At 49.1% G+C, this 21,162-nt stretch overlaps 1 protein-coding gene across 8 annotated transcripts in view; it reads left to right on the top strand.

Annotated features, from left to right (window-relative positions):
• The window catches only part of CUX1 (cut like homeobox 1), a 373,287-nt gene that overhangs the window by 282,766 nt on the left and 69,359 nt on the right, over positions 1-21,162 (top strand). For 4 of the 8 annotated variants that reach the window (XM_066274464.1, XM_066274468.1, XM_066274462.1 and 1 more), the window contains exons 12-18: positions 9,206-9,264; positions 12,510-12,558; positions 13,305-13,401; positions 14,402-15,070; positions 16,207-16,272; positions 17,573-17,674; positions 20,257-21,086. In XM_066274464.1, coding sequence (XP_066130561.1) covers positions 9,206-9,264; positions 12,510-12,558; positions 13,305-13,401; positions 14,402-15,070; positions 16,207-16,272; positions 17,573-17,674; positions 20,257-21,086 — 1,872 coding nt within the window. The remainder of the gene's footprint in view (positions 1-9,205; positions 9,265-12,509; positions 12,559-13,304; positions 13,402-14,401; positions 15,071-16,206; positions 16,273-17,572; positions 17,675-20,256; positions 21,087-21,162) is intronic. The other 4 variants (XM_066274469.1, XM_066274463.1, XM_066274467.1 and 1 more) reach the window with 2 other exon arrangements.

Consider the following 21,162-nt stretch of genomic DNA (forward strand, 5'->3'; position numbering starts at 1 on the left):
AAGTTCGCAGGCATCTGTATGGATGAGCCGTGGGGTCCCAGCCCGGTGGCTGCCCTGGCCTCCAGTGAAGGCTGCTAGCAGAGGACCCAACATACTGCGGTTTGGGCTCTCCTGTACCCAAAGCTGCTGGAAGCAAGAGCTGCCCTGAGCCCTGTGGGCCATACTGTCAAGCTTCAGGACCATTTTTTGTCCCTCAGGCCTGTGACGTACCACAGCAGCCCAACACACTTGGTCTCTTTCCTCCCAGGTGGAATCACGGCAGCCCAGGCAAAAGCTAGATCCTCTTGGGGTTTCTCATTACTTTATATCTCAAATTCGGAACCTGGAACCTTTTTTGTTATATTAAAATATGTACATAAAATATTTAACATATATAAATATATATATTTAAAATATGTTTTTATGTATACACACACTTAAGGTATTTTTAAAACTTTGAAGTTACTAGTATAATTTGAAGGTAGTCCTGGGATTCTAGATTCATAGCATGTCAGAGTCAGAAGGGCCTCCTTAGAGTCTCTTATTCGACCATGAACAGATAGGACCCAGGCCAGGCGTTCCTCTGCTCGGCCATCCGTCCCCAGCCTGAGCAGTGCCTGCTTGGGCCTCCTCCTGCCCCCACTCAGAGTCCCATTTGTGGGGTGTGTGATGAATGAGGGACTGACTGCCAAGTACAGTCATTGTATGCTGTGTAAATAAGGTGGGTCAAGATTAGTTATAGAAATGTCAGGACAACTTTTCCTTATATAGAGTAATTCTAGAATGTAGTTAGGTCCATTTGGACTTTTATTTTCACTGAAATATTTCTTCTGAACACATGACCGTGTTTCTGACCCAGAACCAAGTTCCCAGCAAGTCTGTCCTCTTGGCAGCTCGCTGGCCTGACCTCGCTGGCACTGGTGGGATGCACAGCTCCCCCTAGCTGGTTTCTCTTCCTCTCTGGAGTGGGTTTAATCCACTGCCTGAGGAACCGCCAGGTGCCTGGGCCCCTTGGGGGAGATGGTCACGTTTGTCACCAACCATGGCATTTATTTCTCCAATGTATCTTTTTCTCTCATCAGCCTGCCCAGTGAGTACCAGTACTCATTTTTTATTTCTAGATTAAATCTAATTTTCTCATGTTATAGGCATTTCTGACCCTAGCACTGGCATTATTATTAGATAATTTGCCTTTCCCTCCTTTGTTACCATTAAAAGGCTTGACTCATACATTCTGCATTTGACTACATAAGAGGGAGGCTGTAGACCTTACATTTTTTATTATAGAGCAATTTCTTCCAAATCAGTTAAGGTTTTAATGTTTGCCTTCACAAAAAAGGAAACACAGTTTTCACAAATTAATGTTCTTTATCCGTATCTTGGGGGAATTCTTTAATACTGTGCAGTTAATGAAACAATTCGGCAATACTTCTTCCAAAGTTATTGCTCCCTTATCTTCATCTGATCTAATAATCAAAACATATCCTCTAGTAACAAGACTTCTCTAATTTTAATTATCTTAACCCCTTGTCGCCAGGAGAGAAGATCTCCCCAATATTGAACCCACACGCAAAAGGCATTAGCCTTCCCCAAAGGAATAAGGTTAATTGAATGAGATACCTTCTCGGGGCTTTTTCCTCCTAATGTGTATAATTTATAGTCTCAAATCTAAACTAAGAGGCAATACAATTATTAGGAAAATATTTTATGAATGAGACCTGTCAGACTGACAGCATGATGCTTCTGCTGTGGAGGTCCTGATGCAGCGGTGGCAGCCACGTAGAAGCAGCAGCAAGGCATGCCTGAACTTCCCAAGGGCTGTCCTCTCCTCTCCCCTCCACTGCCTTCCATCCCCTTCCCCACGGCCCTTTCCTTCTTGGACCATGCTGTCCAGCTTTGGGGACTCTGAGACACACTCTGAGGGGTTCAAATCAGGATTGGTTTGAAGATGCTGGAGCTTCCAGCTACCTCAGCCTCTTGGAGTTGTGGATGCTTTGCCGTTAACATTAGCAATGGTCTTTGAGACAGATTCTAACGACAGCCGCAGGTAGGGTGTGAGAAGGTGGTCTCACAAGGCAGAAGGCACAGTGGGCAGAATCTTGAGATTATTGAGAGCCTGAGCCCCATAAGGGGGTTTCTCCACCAGCCCACTCTGATGGGCACTCTATAATGGAATGGATCTGGGGACTAATTGGTCGCCTTTTCTAGCACCTTGAAACTCTCCATCTCTTTGTGATTGATATTTCTTCCTGTCACTTAGATAATTGATTTGTAAATTTTTGAGGCTAAATTGACAGTTGGATGTTTACCAGTCTTTCCCCACGTTCTGCTTTGCCAAGCCAAGTTCACCATAAACACATCACTCTCCATGTACAGCAGCGAACCCTCCAACCTTTAAATAGACATGGAAACACTCAGAGTGGGAGATGTTTCTTCCTGCTTAACCTGACAAGTGCTTGAGCTTGCAAAGCATAATTCTGTGTTCATAATTAATGAAATAACCCAACTGCCGTTACAAGGCTGTTATTTTTTATAACTATCCTGTGGTCTTCTACTGGGACACTTTAAAACAGAGGCAGTATAATTAGGTAGTCACCTGCATTATGCTTACTAAAGCTTAGAAAACAGTGCTACCAAAAGTTTCAATTTAATATATTTGTAAGAAAAGCTAGCTAAAAGGATGCCGGTCTCCCGTAGGGAGGTGTATTAGAATTACCTGCAGGACTATCTCCAAACTGTGCATGCCTCCCCACCCCTCTGCATCCCTCACCCCACCTCCCGAGGTGCTGATGGGTCCTCTTGAGCCACTGTAGAGCACACTGATGCTCAGGAGCTTTGGGGCCAGGAAAAAAAGACTGATAACTGCTTCTGCGGAGTCGGTCATTCAGTGCCTTTAATTCTGGATGCTGCCTCCTTGGTTACATGAGTTTCCTCATCAGGCAGTGTGTTTACTCTGCACAGATGCTGCCTCAATGTTTTAACAAGCATCTTATCAACATCTCGGTGTACAAAGCTTCATCATCCACATCCCTTTTGACATGATGATGATTGCTGCTTTGTAGAGGAGGTCACTGAGGTCAGGAGAGGCCACGCTCTGTGGTGTCTAGCCCAGAGCTGTATAGGGGAGACCATGCATGCGCCACCACCACAGGGGAGATTTACCCGGATGGCACGAGCAAGTTCTAACATCCACATCCTGAAAGCAGGGCCGAGCCTCCCAGAGCCTTGTCCTGGTTAGGTCTTGAAGGTGCAGTGAGCAGATTGGAGAAAAGGACAGAGTGAGCCTTCCACAGGGAGGAGGAAGGGCGAAGGTGGCCCCACACAGGGGGAAGAACATACTGGAAGCAATTTTGACACCACAGGGCCTCGTGCTACAAGCCTCATGGGTTGAATTGGTATTGAGGTGGGAGCTGGAGGGCACACATGGGTTCCCATAAAATCACTGGAAACCAGTGGATGTTACTGGCAATGCTCCAGGGAGCAAATTATTTGTGGGACTCTGATGAATTGTCTTGGAAAGACACATGTGCCTCTAGTCACTTGGTGAGTAATCCAGACGTTGCACTTGCACAGTCCCCAACTCGCAGCAGCAGCCTTAGCTGACCATGTCTTGCAGTGTCCACATGGCCTACATTGGGTCAGAACCCCCCTGGTCTGGGATGACACTATTCCACAGGAAGGAGTTGATTCCCTTCCGCCCTGTGCCTGGGTCACACCTAGATCTCAGCTGGTGGCAGTTAGAGGTGACCTGTGACAGGGTTGCCATTCAGGTGCCCCTCTTCTGTCCAGAGCTACACTTCTCCAACCTGCAGCGAGCCCTCCGACATAACTGTTGCTCTCCCCACCAATGCCCTATCTGGCCTTACGGTCTTCTTATCTTGTCTCGAGTTCCCCAGCTGCATATGTGCACAGCGCCTGCCAGCCCTCCCTGGGCTTCTCCTCCTTGCTCGGCATCAGTAGATCCTATATTTACATCATGCTACCTCTTACCGAGGAACTATGGACACTGCAGGGGTCCTTGTTCAGGTGAAAAGGGAGTGCACTGCTTAGTCCTAGACACCAGAAAAACTATCAACCCAGTGAGCTGTGCCTCCGACTCCTGTGCTGGACCAGGGAACCCAATCCCACTTGCTCAGCTCTGATTGGTGGCCCCTCAGCCCAGAGCTCCAGATGAGGACCAGGGATCACACACCAACACCTGAGCTGTCAGTCTTCAGACCACACTGCTAAGAGCCTGGTTCTGGTCATCCTGGCGGAGAAATTTCTCTGGCTCACAGTCTTTTATTGCAGAGAGGTAACCCCTGCCTTGACCCCTCACTGTGCAACCCAGAAGATAAGGCCTTTCCAAGGGTCTCTGCATTAGTTTCCTGTGCCAAAGTTCCCTTAAGTTGGTAGCCCCAGAGCACAGTAAAGCCCTGCGTTATTACTTGACTAAGACAGATATCTTTTATAAATGCAGTGCGTAATTTGCGACACACCAAAATACTTTGCATCTTAAATAAATTTCCTTATTATTTGAGTTTTAGCCAGGATTTTAAGAACTCATATAGATGCCTGACCAGGCGGTGGCACAGTGGATAGAGCATTGGACTGGGATGCGGAAGACCCAGGTTCGAGACCCCGAGGTCGACAGCTTGAATGCAGGCTCATCTGGCTTGAGCAAAGCTCACCAGCTTGAGCCCAAGGTCACTGGCTCAAGCAAGGGGTTTCTCGGTCTGCTGGGGGCCCACGGTCAAGGCACATATGAGAAAGCAATCAATGAACAGCTAAGGTGTCGCAACGAAAAACTGATGATTGATGCTTCTCATCTCTCTGCTCCTGTCTGTCTGTCCCTACCTATCCATCCCTCCGACTCTCTCTCTGTCCCTGTAAAAAAAAAAAAAAAACTCATATAGATAATTCAGGAAACATTTGATGAGCACTTACTAATTTCCTGTGTATGCTCTCTATTATTAAATGTATGTGAGCTATATTATAAAGCAGTCACGTTTTAGAGGCATGTAACAGGCTGCACTTGCTTGCCCTGCATTTCCTCACCCTGGTATTTGAAAACCCTCCCCATTTTCCAGATGAGGAGCATGAGGGACAACAGGCTCAGCCCACCACCCAAGGTCACACTCAGCCAGGCCAAAACTGGCCTAGCAACCTGTTTCAGACACTTGACTGCTTCTCACCCATCTGTGTAAAGCCCGTGTGTGTTCCTTAAATAAGAACCTTTTCAGGGAGGTAATCTTGTTTCCAAACTCTGCATTCATGGCTCTGGATACGAGGCTGCCTTTCCTGCCGTCAGCACTGAAGAGCCAGAACTGCTCCAGGAGTCTGTGTTCCTTCTCCGTGCCTCTGCTGCAGAACAGTGGGGACACTGGAATGACAAACTGGGATACAGAGAACTTCACAACAGAGCCCCTGGATTCAGAACCACGGAGTCTCTTCAGAAACGATCCCAGGAGGAAGTGAAAGCCCCGTGTGCTGAGGGCAGGCCAGTGCCTGCTGCAAGTCATATTTGGTACCGCCCACCAAGGACAAAGTAGTAATAACTGGGGTGACAATAGTAATCACAAGTACGGGTGCTCTACCATGTGCCAGACACTGCTCTAAGCATGTAATAGGCATTATTTCATTTAATCCTCTCAGAAGCACTGTGCTGTATGCACCATTATGCCCGTTTATAGATGAACAGACTAAGGCCTCAAAACGCTGAGTGTCTTGTTGAAGGTCACCCTGCACCTAAGGGGCCCCGCCCGACCTGTCCAGCTCAGAGTGCGGGCTTGCAGCAGGCATTGGCCTGGCCTCAGCACCCCAGCCTCCCGCTTCTTCCTGGGATTACTGCAGACAGGCAGGGTGGCTCTGAGGTCTGATGGCAGAACTGTGAGTCTTTTCTGTGGACAGATAGATAGATGTCTTTGTGGGGTGTTGCAACAACTAAGTAAGATAGTGGGATGCAGAACCAAGCATAGAATTGGGCCCACCTGACAAGCGTCTTTGTTCAGTGAGAACAACAGACTGGAGCACCTGTTGTCCTTTCCAGATTGAGTCTTTGAAAGTAGACCTCCAGCCTGACCTGTGGTGGCGCAGTGGATAAAGCGTCGACCTGGAAATGCTGAGGTCGCCGGTTCGAAACCCTGGGCTTGCCTGGTCAAGGCACATATGGGAGTTGATGCTTCCTGCTCCTCCCCCTTCTCTCTCTCTGTCTCTGTCTCTCTGTCTCTCCCTCTCCTCTCTAAAATGAATGAATAAAAAAAAAAAAAAAAAAAAAAAAAGTAGACCTCCAGGTACCCAGCAAGAAGTTTCCGGTCAAAGAACCTAGCTGAAGACGCATGGCCTTTTTTCCCATGACAGGCGTCCTCAGCTCTCAGAGGCCAGTGTTCAGCCCCGCGCCTTACGCTTCATGGCACTCTGCAGAGACTTCTGTGAGGATGGGCTAAAGGTGCTAGCAAGTCAGGACAAGCTTTGTCAGGCCTCCATCCATTTGTCCGCCCAACAAGCCAGGACCACGTCAGAGCTTTACAGTGTGATCTTGGGCTCTTAGTTAGATGATGCCTCCAAGTAGATGGCAGAAATTTCAGTGGAAGCTATTTAGTTCTCAGTGAATACCTCTATCCAACCAAATTACAGACTCAAGTCATAAAGCCTGTGGGGGCCGATCTCGGGTCTGCAAAAAAAACCTGCAACTGTGCCCTCGGGGACCTGGACTGGGACCTAGGTAGTGAGGCTGGCCCACCTCCAAGGGCCCACAGTGCCAACATTGCACCATCTCCCCGCTAGTGCCATTTAGCTCAGCCCTTTAAGATAATTGCTGCCATCTCATTTTACAATTGACAAGTTTATTAACATGTCCAAAGTCACCCAGCTTCTGAGGGACAGAAGTGACTCCAAGTTCAATGCCATGCTGGTTCTAAAGGATGCCGTATTTCCCCCTCTCACTGCCTTTCTCCCTGTCTTTCTCCCAATCTCTGAACACGACCAAGTTTTATGTGTGTTTCGAACCCGGCATCAGTGAAAGAAAGCCTCAGTCTGAAAGGTGTTTCTATATCCCAGCAGCGCTGGATAATCTTTTGTGAGGGAGGGCTGGCACGTTAGTGCTTCCTGCTATTCTACTACAGGGAGAAGAATGAAATAATCACTTTTTCATGAGCACCTTCTGAGAATCTTTTGTCGGAAAATGAGTGTGTGCTACCCCCTGTTTGATTATGGCTGAGAAACCATTATAATACATAACATTGGCAAGAAGTCTTAAAAAGGAACTAGGGCAGCGCAATTTTATGCAACAGAAAATACACAAAACTGCCAACAAATGCAATAGAAAAGATGGACTAAATGAATTTTGTTTACAGTGCACTTGAATTCTTGAAACAGTAAGCAGGAAGGGATTCAGGTCAATGTCCAAGCTGATGGCCAGATGAGCATCCCTCCCTCAACTCTAGAATGTTCTCAGTTGGCTTTAAACTGGATTGGAGTTGTGGCTGGTCAAGCAGAAGGCACTGGAAGCCATGTTGATGAGAAGGGGCTCTGATTCAGGCACTGGGATTTGTTCACCCCTGGCTGGGAAGCTTGCTAGATCATTAGAACCCCTCACCCCAGGCTGGGTCTTTGTGCTTTATTTATATTAAACTGGCTTATTTCCCCCACAGAAGTCCTTTGTGGGAGAAAAAAAACAAACTAGTCCAAAACACCTTCATGGAGGGGAGCAGCTCTGCTGATTACTCTACGCCGAAGGTGCTTCTTGGCAAGAAAGCCCCACAGGCTCTGTGCAGAAACAGCCGCATGAATGCCTCGTGAGCACAGAGACTTTGGTGGAGCATATTAGAGCATCATCCCACCTGGGAAATGTGCTGTCGTTCTCCTGGGCCCCCTGGCCAGAGCCAGAACCTGAGCCTCTCAGCAGGGTCCGCTGTGGCCCTGCTGGCCAGGGACCCTCAGAGGGCCCTCCCCACAGGACTCAGAACTGTCAGGGAAACCAGTGACCACTCTGCTGAATGGGCCTTCACTCCTAAGATCCCCTACAGATGCTTTTTTTTTAGTGAAGTGGGAGGCAGGGAGACAGACTCCTGCATGCACCCCAACCTGGATCCCCCCCCCAGCAAGCTCAGTAGAGGGCAATGCTCTGCCCATCTGGCACCACTGCTCCATTGCTTGGCAACTGAGCCATATCAGTGCCTGAGGTAAGGCCATGGAGCCATCCTCAGTGCCCAGGGCCAACTTGCTTGAACCATTCAGACCATGGCTACAGGAGGAGAAGAGAGAGAGAGAAAGAGAGGGAGGGAAGAGGGGGAAGGGTGGAGAAGCAGATGGTCGCTTCTCCTGTGTGCCCTGGCCGGGAATCAAACCCGGGACTTCATACAGTGGGCGGACGCTTTACCACTGAGCCAACAAGCCAGGACCAGATGCTTTTTCTTGATGCCTATCTGATGACAACCTCAACAACGAAGGGGCTTGTGTCTTTTGTTTGCCACCAAAGGTGTTGACAGTTGACTGTATGCATCAACTAGCCGGACATCCTTTGTAAAAAGCCTCATGCTGCTTTTAAAGTACACGGAGAGCTCTCTTCATTCTGTTTGCTATTTCATGGTATTCATACAAAATGGCCTTTTCCTTAATTGTTTTCCAAATTTTGTTACAGCCTTATATTGCTCTGTGTGTGGGTGCCTGCCTGTGTCTGCTGACCTACCTGTGCACACCAGACCAGAGAGTAAAGGACAAAAGACAACGGCACACGTTATCAACTTTCACTTGTACATGTTTGTGTTCCTTCTTAGGGACTGCTAGATGTTTTACAGGGAATGTAGTCGGAGAAATCTGGTTAGTCTGTGGAGCTGCCAAAACAGTATACCAGAGACTGGGGTACTTGTAAACAATAAACATTTATTTCTCACAGCTCTGGAGGCTGCAAAGTCCAAGATCAAGGCACTGGCAAACTTGGTGTCTGGTCAGAGCTCCCTCCCTGACCACCTTCTTCTTGCTCTGTCCTCACAGGGAGGAGTAGAATAGGTGAGGGTGCTCTCTGGGCGTCTTTTACAAGGCCACTAATCCCATTCACGAGGGCTGCACCCTCATGACCTGATCACCTCCCAAAGACTCCATCTCCAGATACCATCATAGTGGGGGTTAGGGTCTCCACATTTGCATTGCTGGGAAGGGGACAAGAAGGACACAAACATTCAGTTCATAGCAGAGTCCATCAACCTATTTCAACATGGCCACTAATAAAATTCCTCTGTGTTTTCAGCAACTGGAAGAAAAACTGAAAGGACAGGCTGACTATGAAGAGGTGAAGAAAGAACTAAAGTAAGTGTGGAGATGCCTGCTCGGCCACTGACAAGCCAGAGCTCAACGAGGACATTGGCTAAAAAACGCCATGGCAGCAAGGGGGCAGCCAGGTCCTTGATGTCGGCTTTGGCAGATGTTAAACCACAGGGCCACGTCCTAGGCGGCCCAACACTATAGGTGTTCGCACTTAGGCCTGTGCCTGAATTCTTTGGACTTTTTATAAAACTGTGCATTTAAAATATGCACAGAACCACTTTAGAAATAACAAAATATGAGCTTGTTTTTCAGCTGTAAGTTCCCCCAAAAAGAAGCAGAGCAGAGCAAGGCAGGAAAACATTTTCCAACTGAAAGAGTACACCTGGCCTCACACTCCCCGGTTGTGTAGACTCCAGGGCTTTTTTCTTCCAACCTCCCGTTCCCCATCAGAGAGGCAGCATCTGAAAGCGTATTGTCCCTTCAGTGCTAATGCTTTTTACATTCTCACGCCTAGACATTCCCTCCTCAGGCCCCACCACCACCCAGCCTGGCCCTCCCGCCTCAAATTCCTTCCCCGGAGCTAACCCTTAGCCCTCCTGCAGCCCCTGGGGTCTGGTTCCTAACTTGGCCCCCAGTTCTAGCATCCTCCGAGCTCCCGATCTTCCCCAGCCTGGAGTTCATGGGCAGCCCCCCGCAGAGCACACTGCCACCCTTATCCTCCTGGCTGGCCTTGCAGTCTTCCCTAGGCTTCCCCCGCCTCCGTGGCCAGGACATCAATCCTTCGAGGAAGGCAGTGTGGTGTGTGAACCGGGTTCTGCAGCAGTGCTCCCCATTGCTGCTTATGGGCTCTGTGCTGCCCCAGGGACTCTTCTACATCCTCAGCGCTCTCTTCTGTCCCCAATGGAGCCCTGGCCCCTCAGCAGACACCTGGTGCTGTGCCCTGCAGAGGAGACAGATATCCCACATCTTCTCCTTTGCCTCGAAATCACTCATTCTGCCCTGGCTTCTTCCACCTCTCCAGGCTGACCATGCCACCTAGACCCTGGCTGCCTTCTTCTTATTCTTCCTGCTGTTCTATCAGCTTCTTCTGTCTTGCTGACATTTTTAATTTCTCCTTTTAAAATAAGCATATACCAGCCAACTCACCATGCTGCTCTTCGTACTCTTAGTTCCATTCTCAGGTTTGCTAGAAAAGCCTGCTGAAGGCCTCCCGCCATGTCCAGTAGCCTTCCCTCAGTTGTGACCTCCTCCAGCCTCCCTGATGCGGTGCCTCCAGGTTCCCTGCTCAGTCCTCTGCAGCCTCGCTCCCTCTAGCCCCAGTCAGCCTCTGCTAGGACCTTTGGATGACCCCTAACCTCTCTGCAACTCCAGTTTCTTCAAGCCCTTTACTCCCCCCCACACACACACCCTGTTTCCAACTTAGGGATGTATGTTTATTTTTTACCAGGTTGACCTTTTCTACCTGCCTCCCCATCCCAATCTTCTCTTCCTTTCCCTCCTCTTTCCCCTTCAAAAGAAAGTGTGTGCCATCCCCTAGTGCTGAATCAGAGGAGCTGATGTGGAAGCCTTCACCCAAGCCCCCCTCACATTGAGATCAGTCCCACACCTCCACTCGGAACTCGCCTCCATTCCCAGGAACCAAGGCTCCCTGACTCCAGGTTGCAACACGTGCCTGGTCGGTCCCTCCGTCCGTTGCCTACCTAGCTGGCCCTCACCCTCCTCCCAGAGCGCCCTGCCCACCCTCCTGCCACCCTTTTGTTGCCTCTGCACACTGCAGCCCCCACCACAACATCAGCATCCGAAAGCCTCCTGATTCGGTGGCTTTCCTGGTAAAATGTGTCCTTGGCCTCCCCCCTCCTAGTGATCCAAGTGCTTTTTTCAGACACATGCTCACATTTTCTTCCCATCTCTGTCCCAGGGGTCTGTAAAACATCCTGCTCCTTCAGGGCGCATTTCAAATTCGTATGTGCTCAGCAAGCAGACCCTGTCCCCAGCCCAATGGAGTCTCCTGCCACGGGCCCCACAGGTTTTCTCTTTCCCGTGCTGCCTGGGTTCTGTCTTCTCTGAAAGAGCCCATAATGTTCGTGAGGGATGAGGATGAGGATTCTCCAGTGTTGGGCGCACAATAGGTTGTTGGTAAATATCTGTTGACTAAATGAAGAAATGCCGGTGTTTTCATTTTATTTTTTAACTTAATGTGTTGACATGGTTTCGGGTGTCCTACTCATTATAACATCCTTTAGCTCGTCTTCATTCTGTTTTGTTAGTTTATATGATATATGACAAGGGCCACTGTGAAGATACAACCATATAGAAACTAAGAGCAGTCAGATGCTTACTGAACCTCGTAGTGGCTGTGGCAGAAAGTGGTCTCCCAGGGCCCTGGGCATGTTTACACACCATGCTCTCCTGGTGACACTTCCATGGAGCTTAGAGGGCAGAGGCTAAAGTCATGGCTTTGAGAATGCTGGGAGAACCCAGGTGGCCCGTGCCTGGGGCGTGCAGCCTGCTGTCATTCCCTCCTTCCCTCCTTCCCTCCTTCCCTCCTTCCCTCCTTCCCTCCTTGTGTGTGAGGGAGCACCCACATGGACACACTTGCTCTTTCCTCCCCAGTAGACTCACATAAGAAAAGCAATGTCCACGCTAAAGGAACGCTAGAAACAGCAGATCTGGGCGCCTGAACTCACTCAGCTCTCAGGCTTGTTGAAACACGCCAGAGACTAATGTGATTTCAGTGATAAGGAGAACAAAGGAGAAATTAATCTGCTCTCCCACACCTTTGCAGTGGTGCTCCTTCCTGGCCTGAGGCTGCAGAGAAGGTCTCTGCCAGCTTTTGAGCCATCCAGCTGTGGGGCCGTGCCTTTGCCCACTCCCCCGTCCCTAGGTGCCAGCGACCAAGTGAGTGTGTAGGGCAGCAGCCCTGGGGTGCTGAGGCTTCTCTCTCTAGCTTACTTGAACCAACTCTTTCATTCCGACTACACTTGACAAATGCATTCCACTTACATCAATGTTATGTCTGTGTTCAACTTTAAAATTATACTCTGAACAGACCTGGTGTGATTCCATATGGAATGATTTACATGCCGGGCAAGAAACTTTTGCTGGCCAACTGGTAGTTGAATAGTTATTCTAGAGACATTATCAGATTATAATGCTGCCAGGGAAGTTGTTAAAGTTGTCAGATCCTCCGTTCCTGGAGAGCAGTAGATTGTGCTGTCGATGCTCATTAGTATGGTTGTTACCAAAGGTGTGAGTAGGAAATAACCACCCTGTCTTCCTCTTCGCAGTATTCTGAAGTCCATGGAATTTGCACCGTCCGAGGGAGCTGGGACACAGGTACTTGGTCTCCCTTTGCTTTTAGTGTTTGTGAACATCAGCATGGCCACAGTCACCAGTCATCCCGGGGATAGCTTCACCATCTAAATATTCTGAGACCTCTCACCTACGGCTGACCGGTCATTCTTCAAGAACAGTTAATAACCAAATTTTAAAGCAAATTATTTTTATTTAAAAAGAAAAGCTAGTGTTTTCCAAACTGGTAACTCAATTTAAGTAAAATTGAGATATAAGTTGCTACTAAGAACTTGAATAAAAACAAATTCAGATTGTGTTAAAGATCAGCCCAAAAAGGGCTGCCTTAGGAAATTTTATTATCTACAGAGGAAAGGTGACAGTGGCATGTGGTAACCTGGTAGCCATTTAAAATTTAAGTCATCTAATAGAATCTGCTCCTGATGCTCAAATGTAGCTGACTTGGCAGCTGGCCCTTTACAGTGATTTTCTGACAGGTGTGTGGCTCCACAGACAGCCCTGTTGCCGGATGAGGCATAAGTTTAGACCATTTGAATTTGGGGACAGAATAGAGAATAGTTGTCTAGAAGAAAAATTACTTCAACTGAAATGAATTCTTTTGAAAAGGAACTTGAGTGTTTTCTACACATGTCGAACCTCTTTGGGGGAAGTCACATTTCTGTAACTGGTCAGAGTCAGAGAGGTGGGTGAAAAGCCATAGGAACGGGGTTGCAGGGCCTGGGGCATGGGAGGGCGGCCTACCACAGTGCGCCCCTTTCTGCCCCGCCCAGGACGCATCCAAGCCCCTGGAGGTGTTGCTGCTGGAAAAGAACCGCTCGCTGCAGTCTGAGAACGCCGCCCTGCGCATCTCCAACAGCGACCTCAGCGGTAGGTTGACAGGGTCTCGTGTGCCATGCTCGGGCCCTCCCAGGGCTCGAGGAAGAGGAAGGTGAACCGTGAGTCTGGGCCGATGCATGATGGGAACATCACCGGTTGATGAGAACCTTGACTAATGAGTGTTTGGTCTCTTCCTCGTCCTCCTCACTACTCCTCTCCTCCCCTCCCCGCCTGCTTCAAGACGGCCAGGGTGAGGCGTGTGGCCGCAGGGTGTCTGCGGAGGTCAGTTAGAGCCAGTGTTGCAGGAGACGCAGCAGGGACACTCGAAGGATGTTGGCTTTCTGATCTTTTCCTAGTTGTGCGGCCTCTCTTGGTGGTGTTTCTGGGGCTGCTGACAGGGTAGCCCTGCCCTTCCAGGCTCAGCGGAGCTTTTCTTCCTTTGTCAGGTTTTCCTTGGGAACGCATCCCCCATCCTTAGCCTTTCTTTGCTCGTCCCAAAATGGTGGCGTCACTGACTGCTTCTGGTTTTGGCAGCTGGTAAACTGTTTAAGTGTCTCGGGCTCCGATGATATTTCATTCTTAAAATGTACGTGGCTTCGATCGAGTGGACTCAGTGCGGTACATTCGCCTCAGAGCAAGTGGTGTGAGAGAATCCGTTGGTCCCAAAATGTCAGTGTTTGCTGCTCCTCAGGTGGGGCCGTCCTGGTAATAGCTCGAATGCCAGAGGCCCGATCAGAGGCCCACGACTTGTCAACTTTACTGTGTGTGGTACCGGCTCCTTGTCACTTTAGGAGATTGAACCTATGTCAAGGGGACTCTCCAGGCTGCAACGTACAAGAAAGGTGCAAACATGAAATGCATGTTGCTTGTTTCCGGGGGGCCTTGTTTGGCTGATTTAAAAATTCAATTGAAAAACAAACCAACACTCCTCATTGGCCCTTGTAAAATCTGCACTTTTTTTCCCTTTTGTGGGGCAAACTTTGCATTTTGGTCTTGGTTTTTTTTCCCTTTTGAATCCCCCATAATGCATTATGTTTGCCCTTCCTTGTAGGGTCAGCCAGGAGAAAAGGGAAAGACCAGCCTGAGAGTCGGCGTCCTGGACCTTTGCCGGCGCCCCCTCCTCAGTTGCCCCGCAACACGGGGGAGCAGGCTTCCAATACTAATGGTACACACCAGTTCTCACCAGCGGGGTTAACTCAAGACTTTTTCAGCTCATCCCTGGCAAGCCCCAGCCTACCCCTGGCTTCTACAGGAAAATTTGCACTAAACTCTCTCCTCCAACGACAGCTAATGCAGTCCTTCTACTCCAAGACCATGCAGGAAGCAGGAAGCACAAGCATGATTTTTTCAACAGGTCCATACAGCACAAACTCCATATCTTCCCAAAGTCCATTACAACAAAGCCCAGATGTAAATGGCATGGCCCCGTCTCCCAGCCAGTCAGAAAGTGCTGGGAGTGTCTCCGAGGGCGAGGAGATAGACACTGCAGAAATCGCCCGGCAGGTGAAAGAGCAGTTGATCAAGCACAATATCGGACAGCGCATTTTCGGACATTATGTCTTGGGACTGTCTCAAGGGTCTGTGAGCGAGATTTTGGCCCGGCCCAAGCCATGGAATAAACTGACCGTTCGCGGCAAGGAGCCTTTTCACAAGATGAAGCAGTTCCTCTCGGACGAGCAGAACATCTTGGCTCTTCGCAGCATCCAAGGCAGACAAAGAGGTGAGAGACTTTCATGGGTTGCCGCCAACATGTGAGCCTGTCAGAGTTGTGTGTGCATGTCTGTGTGTGATGAAACATTTGTGCATCACATCAGGTAAAATTCTCTTCAGTTCTACCATTTCCAGAGTTCAAGGGTCGACTGGCATGAGCTAAAGCTATTAGATTTGAGAGATCTGGCCTCTGAAACCCACTTAGCACCTCACACGTAGTAAACTCAGTATTTCAGTACTATGTATGGAATTGGGGGACTTCCGTTGTTACTACATATAACATCCTGACATGTTTAGTATCCGGTGGTCCGATGGGCCCTGGGTGCTGGCCTCACGTGAGAAGGAGTCCTTGGGTACTCTCCAGGTTTAGAGCAGCAGCAGTAGCCAGGGCTGATTCTCGCACAGAGCTGAGTCCACGGGAAGAATACCAACCACCTGGCCTCTCTTCCCACTGCACAGAAGGGAGAGTGTCCTGTGGTCAAGTGTCTCCCAGTGTTTAGGTTCTGTTCATGATTTATTTTATGTTATAAGCAAAACACACCTCCCTTGAGTTAAATACATGAAAGTTTTATTAAAACACCCTCCCAATCCCACCCTCCATAAAAAGATAAAAAAGTCAGTCTGGTCCCTAATTGATGGAATTCCTTCCCTCTCTAACAACAGGGGATCACTCTGCTAAATCAACAGTGATAGAGGTAATCTTACCAGACGCATTCGAAAAACCTGAAATTTAGGCTCAAAATAAACAGAAAAGAGATGAAAAGTGTCAATTTGCACAAAGCACATGGAGCTTTGTATAGCAATGTTAACTGAAATTGACTGTCTTTGGATGATTAATGTGAGCTTTGTCCCGGGGGCTGGTGGGCGATTTGCTTGGCGGCAGTGCTCCGTCCGTTTGCCCCTGGTGGCGTTGGTGCCGCGGGCCATAGGTCTGTCTGATCTCCTTTTGCAGCAGAGCCATGGCCTCTGAGGTCAGTCAGCCAGGGAAGGGCCTCTCAGAAGTTTCTAGTAGCTCCCGAGTTGCACAGGAAGCCCTGAGCCCTATCGATAGTGACAGGTGGCTCAGATTTCATGTCACGCAGCCCATATCGTCAACACCACCATCCCCCTGATTGTTTTGTTCTTACCACACTTGTTTTTCAACAGAGAATCCAGGCCAGAGCCTGAACAGACTATTTCAGGAAGTACCGAAACGAAGAAATGGGTCTGAAGGTATGTTGCAGGCAGGTGTTTTTCTTTGCAGTTAGTAATCTAGGAAGCAGCATGTCCTTAGCTGTGTATTTGGGTTAAAACTGTGCAGTGTGATTCTGGCCTGGAACCTGATGGAAAAACAGAGCTAGTAAGTATAAAACAAAGCACGGGTTCAAGTACGCAAGACCCCTTCCTCCTGAGCTGCTTGCACTCTACTGAGTGTAGAGGAGGAGAGAAGCGGGCTCCACCACTAAGAATTAGTCCCCAAATAAGAATCCCAACCCCTTTTAAATTCAAATTATGCCTTTCCTGTTTTCTCAGAAGCAGGTGAAAGAATATAGTTGTTGCTCTGAGAAAAATCAGGTGGCTAAGTCAGATGAGATACTGCTCCTTCCTTCTACTTGAACTCTGAACTGTTAAAGGTGCTACAGAGTGGACAGATTCCAGTCACAATCAGTGTTCCTGGGGCCCTGGCGAGCCAAACCCCACTGCCTTCCTCGGAGTTGCATCTTGAATGGGCTTGGTCCCGGTGCTATGCTGACTTTTAAATGGTTTGATGTGGTGGTTCATATCTAGTAAGGTAGTGAAAAGTGTACAAATGTGGCCGGCTTCCAGAAAGAACTGGGGCCAGCCCCCGGGCCGTAGTAGCTTCAGTGCATCTGTACCTGTGGCTGCTCTGCAAAGCATCACCATGTGACCGAAAGACTGAATTCTTGTCCTTTAGGGATTTCTGTAGGCTTCTCTCTTATTCATTCATTTTTAAAAGACAATATTTGATAACAAAGCCGAACATTTTAAGTCAAGCTTTCAGCCTCTTCACCTTGTACATCCAAATGATTGATAGGTAATCAGCCTCAACCCTTTACCCTTCTCCATTTTTCCTTCTGGGATACCAGCCTCAAATACACATAAAGAACCTTGATCGTAACCCCACACCAAAGTTGTTAGAGTTGCTTTTAAATGACTCATGAAAACCGTTCCTTTTAATCCTTCATCTTTTTTTATACCAGATTAAACAATTTGCTCTCCCTGGTCCCAACCCATGGGTGTCCAGCTTGGGTAAATGGGAGAGCTTGTCCTACTGGCCGAATAACATTTAATGCCAGGTAGTTCAGCAGGAAGCCCTTCCTGCACAGGGTCACGGTACCTGCTGTGAAGTTGCACTCATAGCAGGTACAGGTAAATGGGAGGCCATGCCTGCCTTCTTAGTGTCACTGGCCTCAACTCCTGTGAGAGCTATTTATCAAAATGACATCTTTGTGTAGCACTAGTTTTGATCCAGGTGTGGGTTTGATGTCATTGGTGTGGCTTCTCCTTGCAGGTAACATCACCACCCGGATCCGAGCCTCAGAGACTGGATCTGATGAAGCAATTAAGTCCATCCTGGAACAAGCCAAAAGGGAGCTGCAAGTACAGAAAACTGGTATGGACTCCACTTCTTTGACTACTGTCTTCCAGACTTAATTTACAATAGTGTCACGGGCATTCTGGTTAGCAGTTTTTATTAAAAAAAAATAATAATAGAATGTGTGTCAAGCATTTAGGCATGTGCAGAGGGATTAGGTCTGTGCGATACGTATTTTGTGACAGTTACCATTCTTTATGTAATGTCATTCTCAAGCATTGACTCAAGAATGTACCCATGGCCTAAGATCTCCTTGGCTTAACATTAGCCAGTAATTTGTATTAAAAAAAAAATTTTCAGTGCAATGTAGCCTTTTGTTATTTGCATATATACTTAACCAAGCACTACTGAAAAAGAATGGATGAAAAGTGAATTCATAACAGCTGTTCTGGGGAATGAATGTTGCTAGGGAGGAGCAGGAAGTTTTAATGGATGGATGTCCACCTCTGCAATTAGTCTGCCTCGGGAATTGGCCCCAGGCTCCCCGAGAGCTGCCTTCCCTAAGAGGCATGTCGGTGCTTCTCTGGTTGGCTCTGGTTGAGAAGCGCCCCTTGCCACAGGTTCAGCTCAGACCAAAAGGAGAGGGAACTGAGTGCCCGAGTTCTCTTCGGGTTTCGGCACACACCTGCCCTATCCCCACGCAGCCCTGCTCTGCAGAACCCCTCCGTGAACCCACTCCAGGGCCCCTGCCAGGCCTAGCTTCAGGCAGCTGTGGCAGCTGAGGTTGAACCACCATCGGGTCGCTCCCTTGGTCACTGGTCCCCTGCCCAGGCCTCCCTCTCCCATGTTGCTTGTTCAGCGGCTGAGCTCAATTCTCCCTTCTGGGAAGTAAGCCTGGGCTGGGCATTTTTACCTACTTTAAACTAGGCTTTCAAACTAGTTCCTCATAACAACCCTGGAAGATATGTTTTGTTATCCTCTTATTCCTGATTAATATACTAAAAGTTAGAATAATTTGTACATACCCATTAACTGGTAGGCTCTCAATGGAAACCCTGATCTCTCATCTCTTGTCCCAGAACTTTCTTCTGTGTTGCCATCTGCCTCCTTCCAGAGATCCCAGAGGGTAGAAAACAGCTCTGGAGGAGCAAACCTGATACTAGAGGGAGCTTTCAATTTGGTGTGGTTCTTACCCTCAAGGCTAGAGTTGAGGTTTAAGCCAGTCCCTCCTCTGGGTGGCTGAACAAACAGAAAGCCTGGCATGGCACCCCTGTCAGGGTAGGAGATACCCCCAAATTGAGAGTGGAAAGGCCCACCTCAAAGTGTATCACCTTTTCCCTCCCAAGCGCAGTTTCTCCTTCTGCAGGGTGGATGCTGTGCGAGTCATGTGAGTTGCAGAAGGGAGGACCTTCTGATAACCAGTGAAGTCAAATCCTCAGGACACATTAAAGGTTCTCACTGTTGTTTGAGGCATTTTTCAGCCTCATTTAAATGAGAAGAGCCAGTTTGTATGATTTCCTCTCCCAGATATGAAGGCACATTACAGAGCTGGCACAGCCAGAGGGAGCAGTCAGCTCAGAACCTCTCAGCCAGGGCCTCACTGCACACTTACCTGGGAGCTGATTGAAAATGCAGGTTCTGGTCCGTCCCACACTTGCTTCCCAATCAGACGCTCCATTGCTGGGGCCTGGGCTTATGCATCTTAATAAGCTCAGTGGGTGGTTCTGGTGCACAGCCCTGATTAAGAATCCTTGATGTAGGCTGTTACCCATCCCAGGTTTACAGATGGAAATCCTGAGGCCCAGTGATGCCTTGTGGCTCCCCTGGGGTCACAGCCCTGGGACCCTGCCGATTGTCCCCCATTATGGGGGCTCAGGGTCGTTGGCCACAACAGTCACCACCCAGAAGGGAATCACCCAGACACCATCACTTACACTGGGAGACTCTTCTCTCATCACCACTGTTAACAGAAACTATGTTTCTAACGTTTGACAAAATCACTAGGATTTTGGACTATAGCACACAAGAATATTGTTTAAAAATCATCAGGAAAAGGAGGTCTAGATGGGTATTACTGAGTATTTGCATACTTCCTCCCTCTTATCATACTCAGTGATAACAAATTGTTTCTGTTGGTAATCGAGGCAGAGGGTGGGTGTCACAGAGCAGTAGTGTTAGCCCTTTTATCACTGCTTAGACAAGATGCTTGAAAGTTTCCTCACTGATGTGGGGGCATGTTGGACAAATAGAGCTGTGCTGTTCTCCCAAATAATCTGCAGTTTGTGGTAGGTCTACCTGGCAAGCCCTCTATGGGGTGATGCTCTGCCCATCTGGGGGTGTTGATCTGTTGCTTGGCAACCGAGGTATTTTTAGCACCTGAGAATAGGCCATGGAGCCATACTCAGCCCCAGGGGCCAACTTGCTGGACCCATTTGAACCATAGATGTGGGAAGAGGAGGAGGGTGGGGAGAAGCAGATGGTCGTTTCTCCTGTGTTCCCTGGCCGGAATCTAACAAGGATTTACACATGCCAGGGGACGCTGAGCCAACCAGACAGGACCAGTAGTAGGTCAATGGAGAAAGAAGTGGAATAAAAGAAGCATGTTCCCACCAGAGGTGGTGCTTCAGCCACCAACTAACGTCTGTGTTTGCACCATGCAGCAGAGCCAGCCCAGCCTTCTTCCACGTCCAGCAGCGGAAACTCCGACGACGCCATCCGCTCCATCCTGCAGCAAGCCCGCCGAGAAATGGAGGCCCAGCAAGCCGCCCTTGACCCCGCCTTAAAACAAACGCCACTGTCACAAACTGACATTGCCATTCTGACCCCCAAGTTAATATCCACCTCACCCATGTCCTCGGTGTCCAGCTACTCTCTTGCCATCTCCTTGAAGAAGCCCTCCTCTGCCCCCGATTCCAGCACCTCCACGCTGCCCAACCCCCCAGCCCTCAAAAAGGAGTCCCAGGACGCACCTGGGCTGGACCTCCAGGGAGCAGCCGACTCTGCGCAGGGCGTCCTGCGGCACGTGAAGAACGAGCTGGGCCGCAGCGGCGGGTGGAAGGACCACTGGTGGAGCACTGTGCAGCCGGAGAGGAAGAGCAACACTCCTTCCGAGGAAACGAAAGCCGAAGAAGCCAGCAGTGGGAAAGAAAAAGGCAGCAGCAGCCAGGGGCGGGCCGAGCGCAGCCAGCTCCAGGGACCCTCCTCCTCCTCGGAGTACTGGAAAGAGTGGCCCAGCGCCGAATCACCTTATTCGCAGAGCTCTGAGCTGAGCCTGACCGGAGCCAGCCGCAGCGAGACGCCCCAAAACAGCCCTCTGCCTTCTTCCCCAATCGTTCCCCTGTCCAAGCCCACCAAGCCCTCCGTCCCCCCGCTGACACCTGAGCAGTATGAGATCTACATGTACCAGGAGGTGGACACCATCGAGCTCACCCGACAGGTGAAAGAAAAGCTGGCCAAGAATGGCATTTGTCAAAGGATCTTCGGGGAGAAGGTAAGGGGTTCAATTTGGGGGCTTGGTTCTTCCCATCTCTTTTCCTTGCTTAGAACTACGTATCTGAAGGACAGTG

The sequence above is a fragment of the Saccopteryx bilineata genome, chromosome 4, assembly GCF_036850765.1.
Source record: "Saccopteryx bilineata isolate mSacBil1 chromosome 4, mSacBil1_pri_phased_curated, whole genome shotgun sequence".
NCBI lineage: Eukaryota > Metazoa > Chordata > Mammalia > Chiroptera > Emballonuridae > Saccopteryx > Saccopteryx bilineata.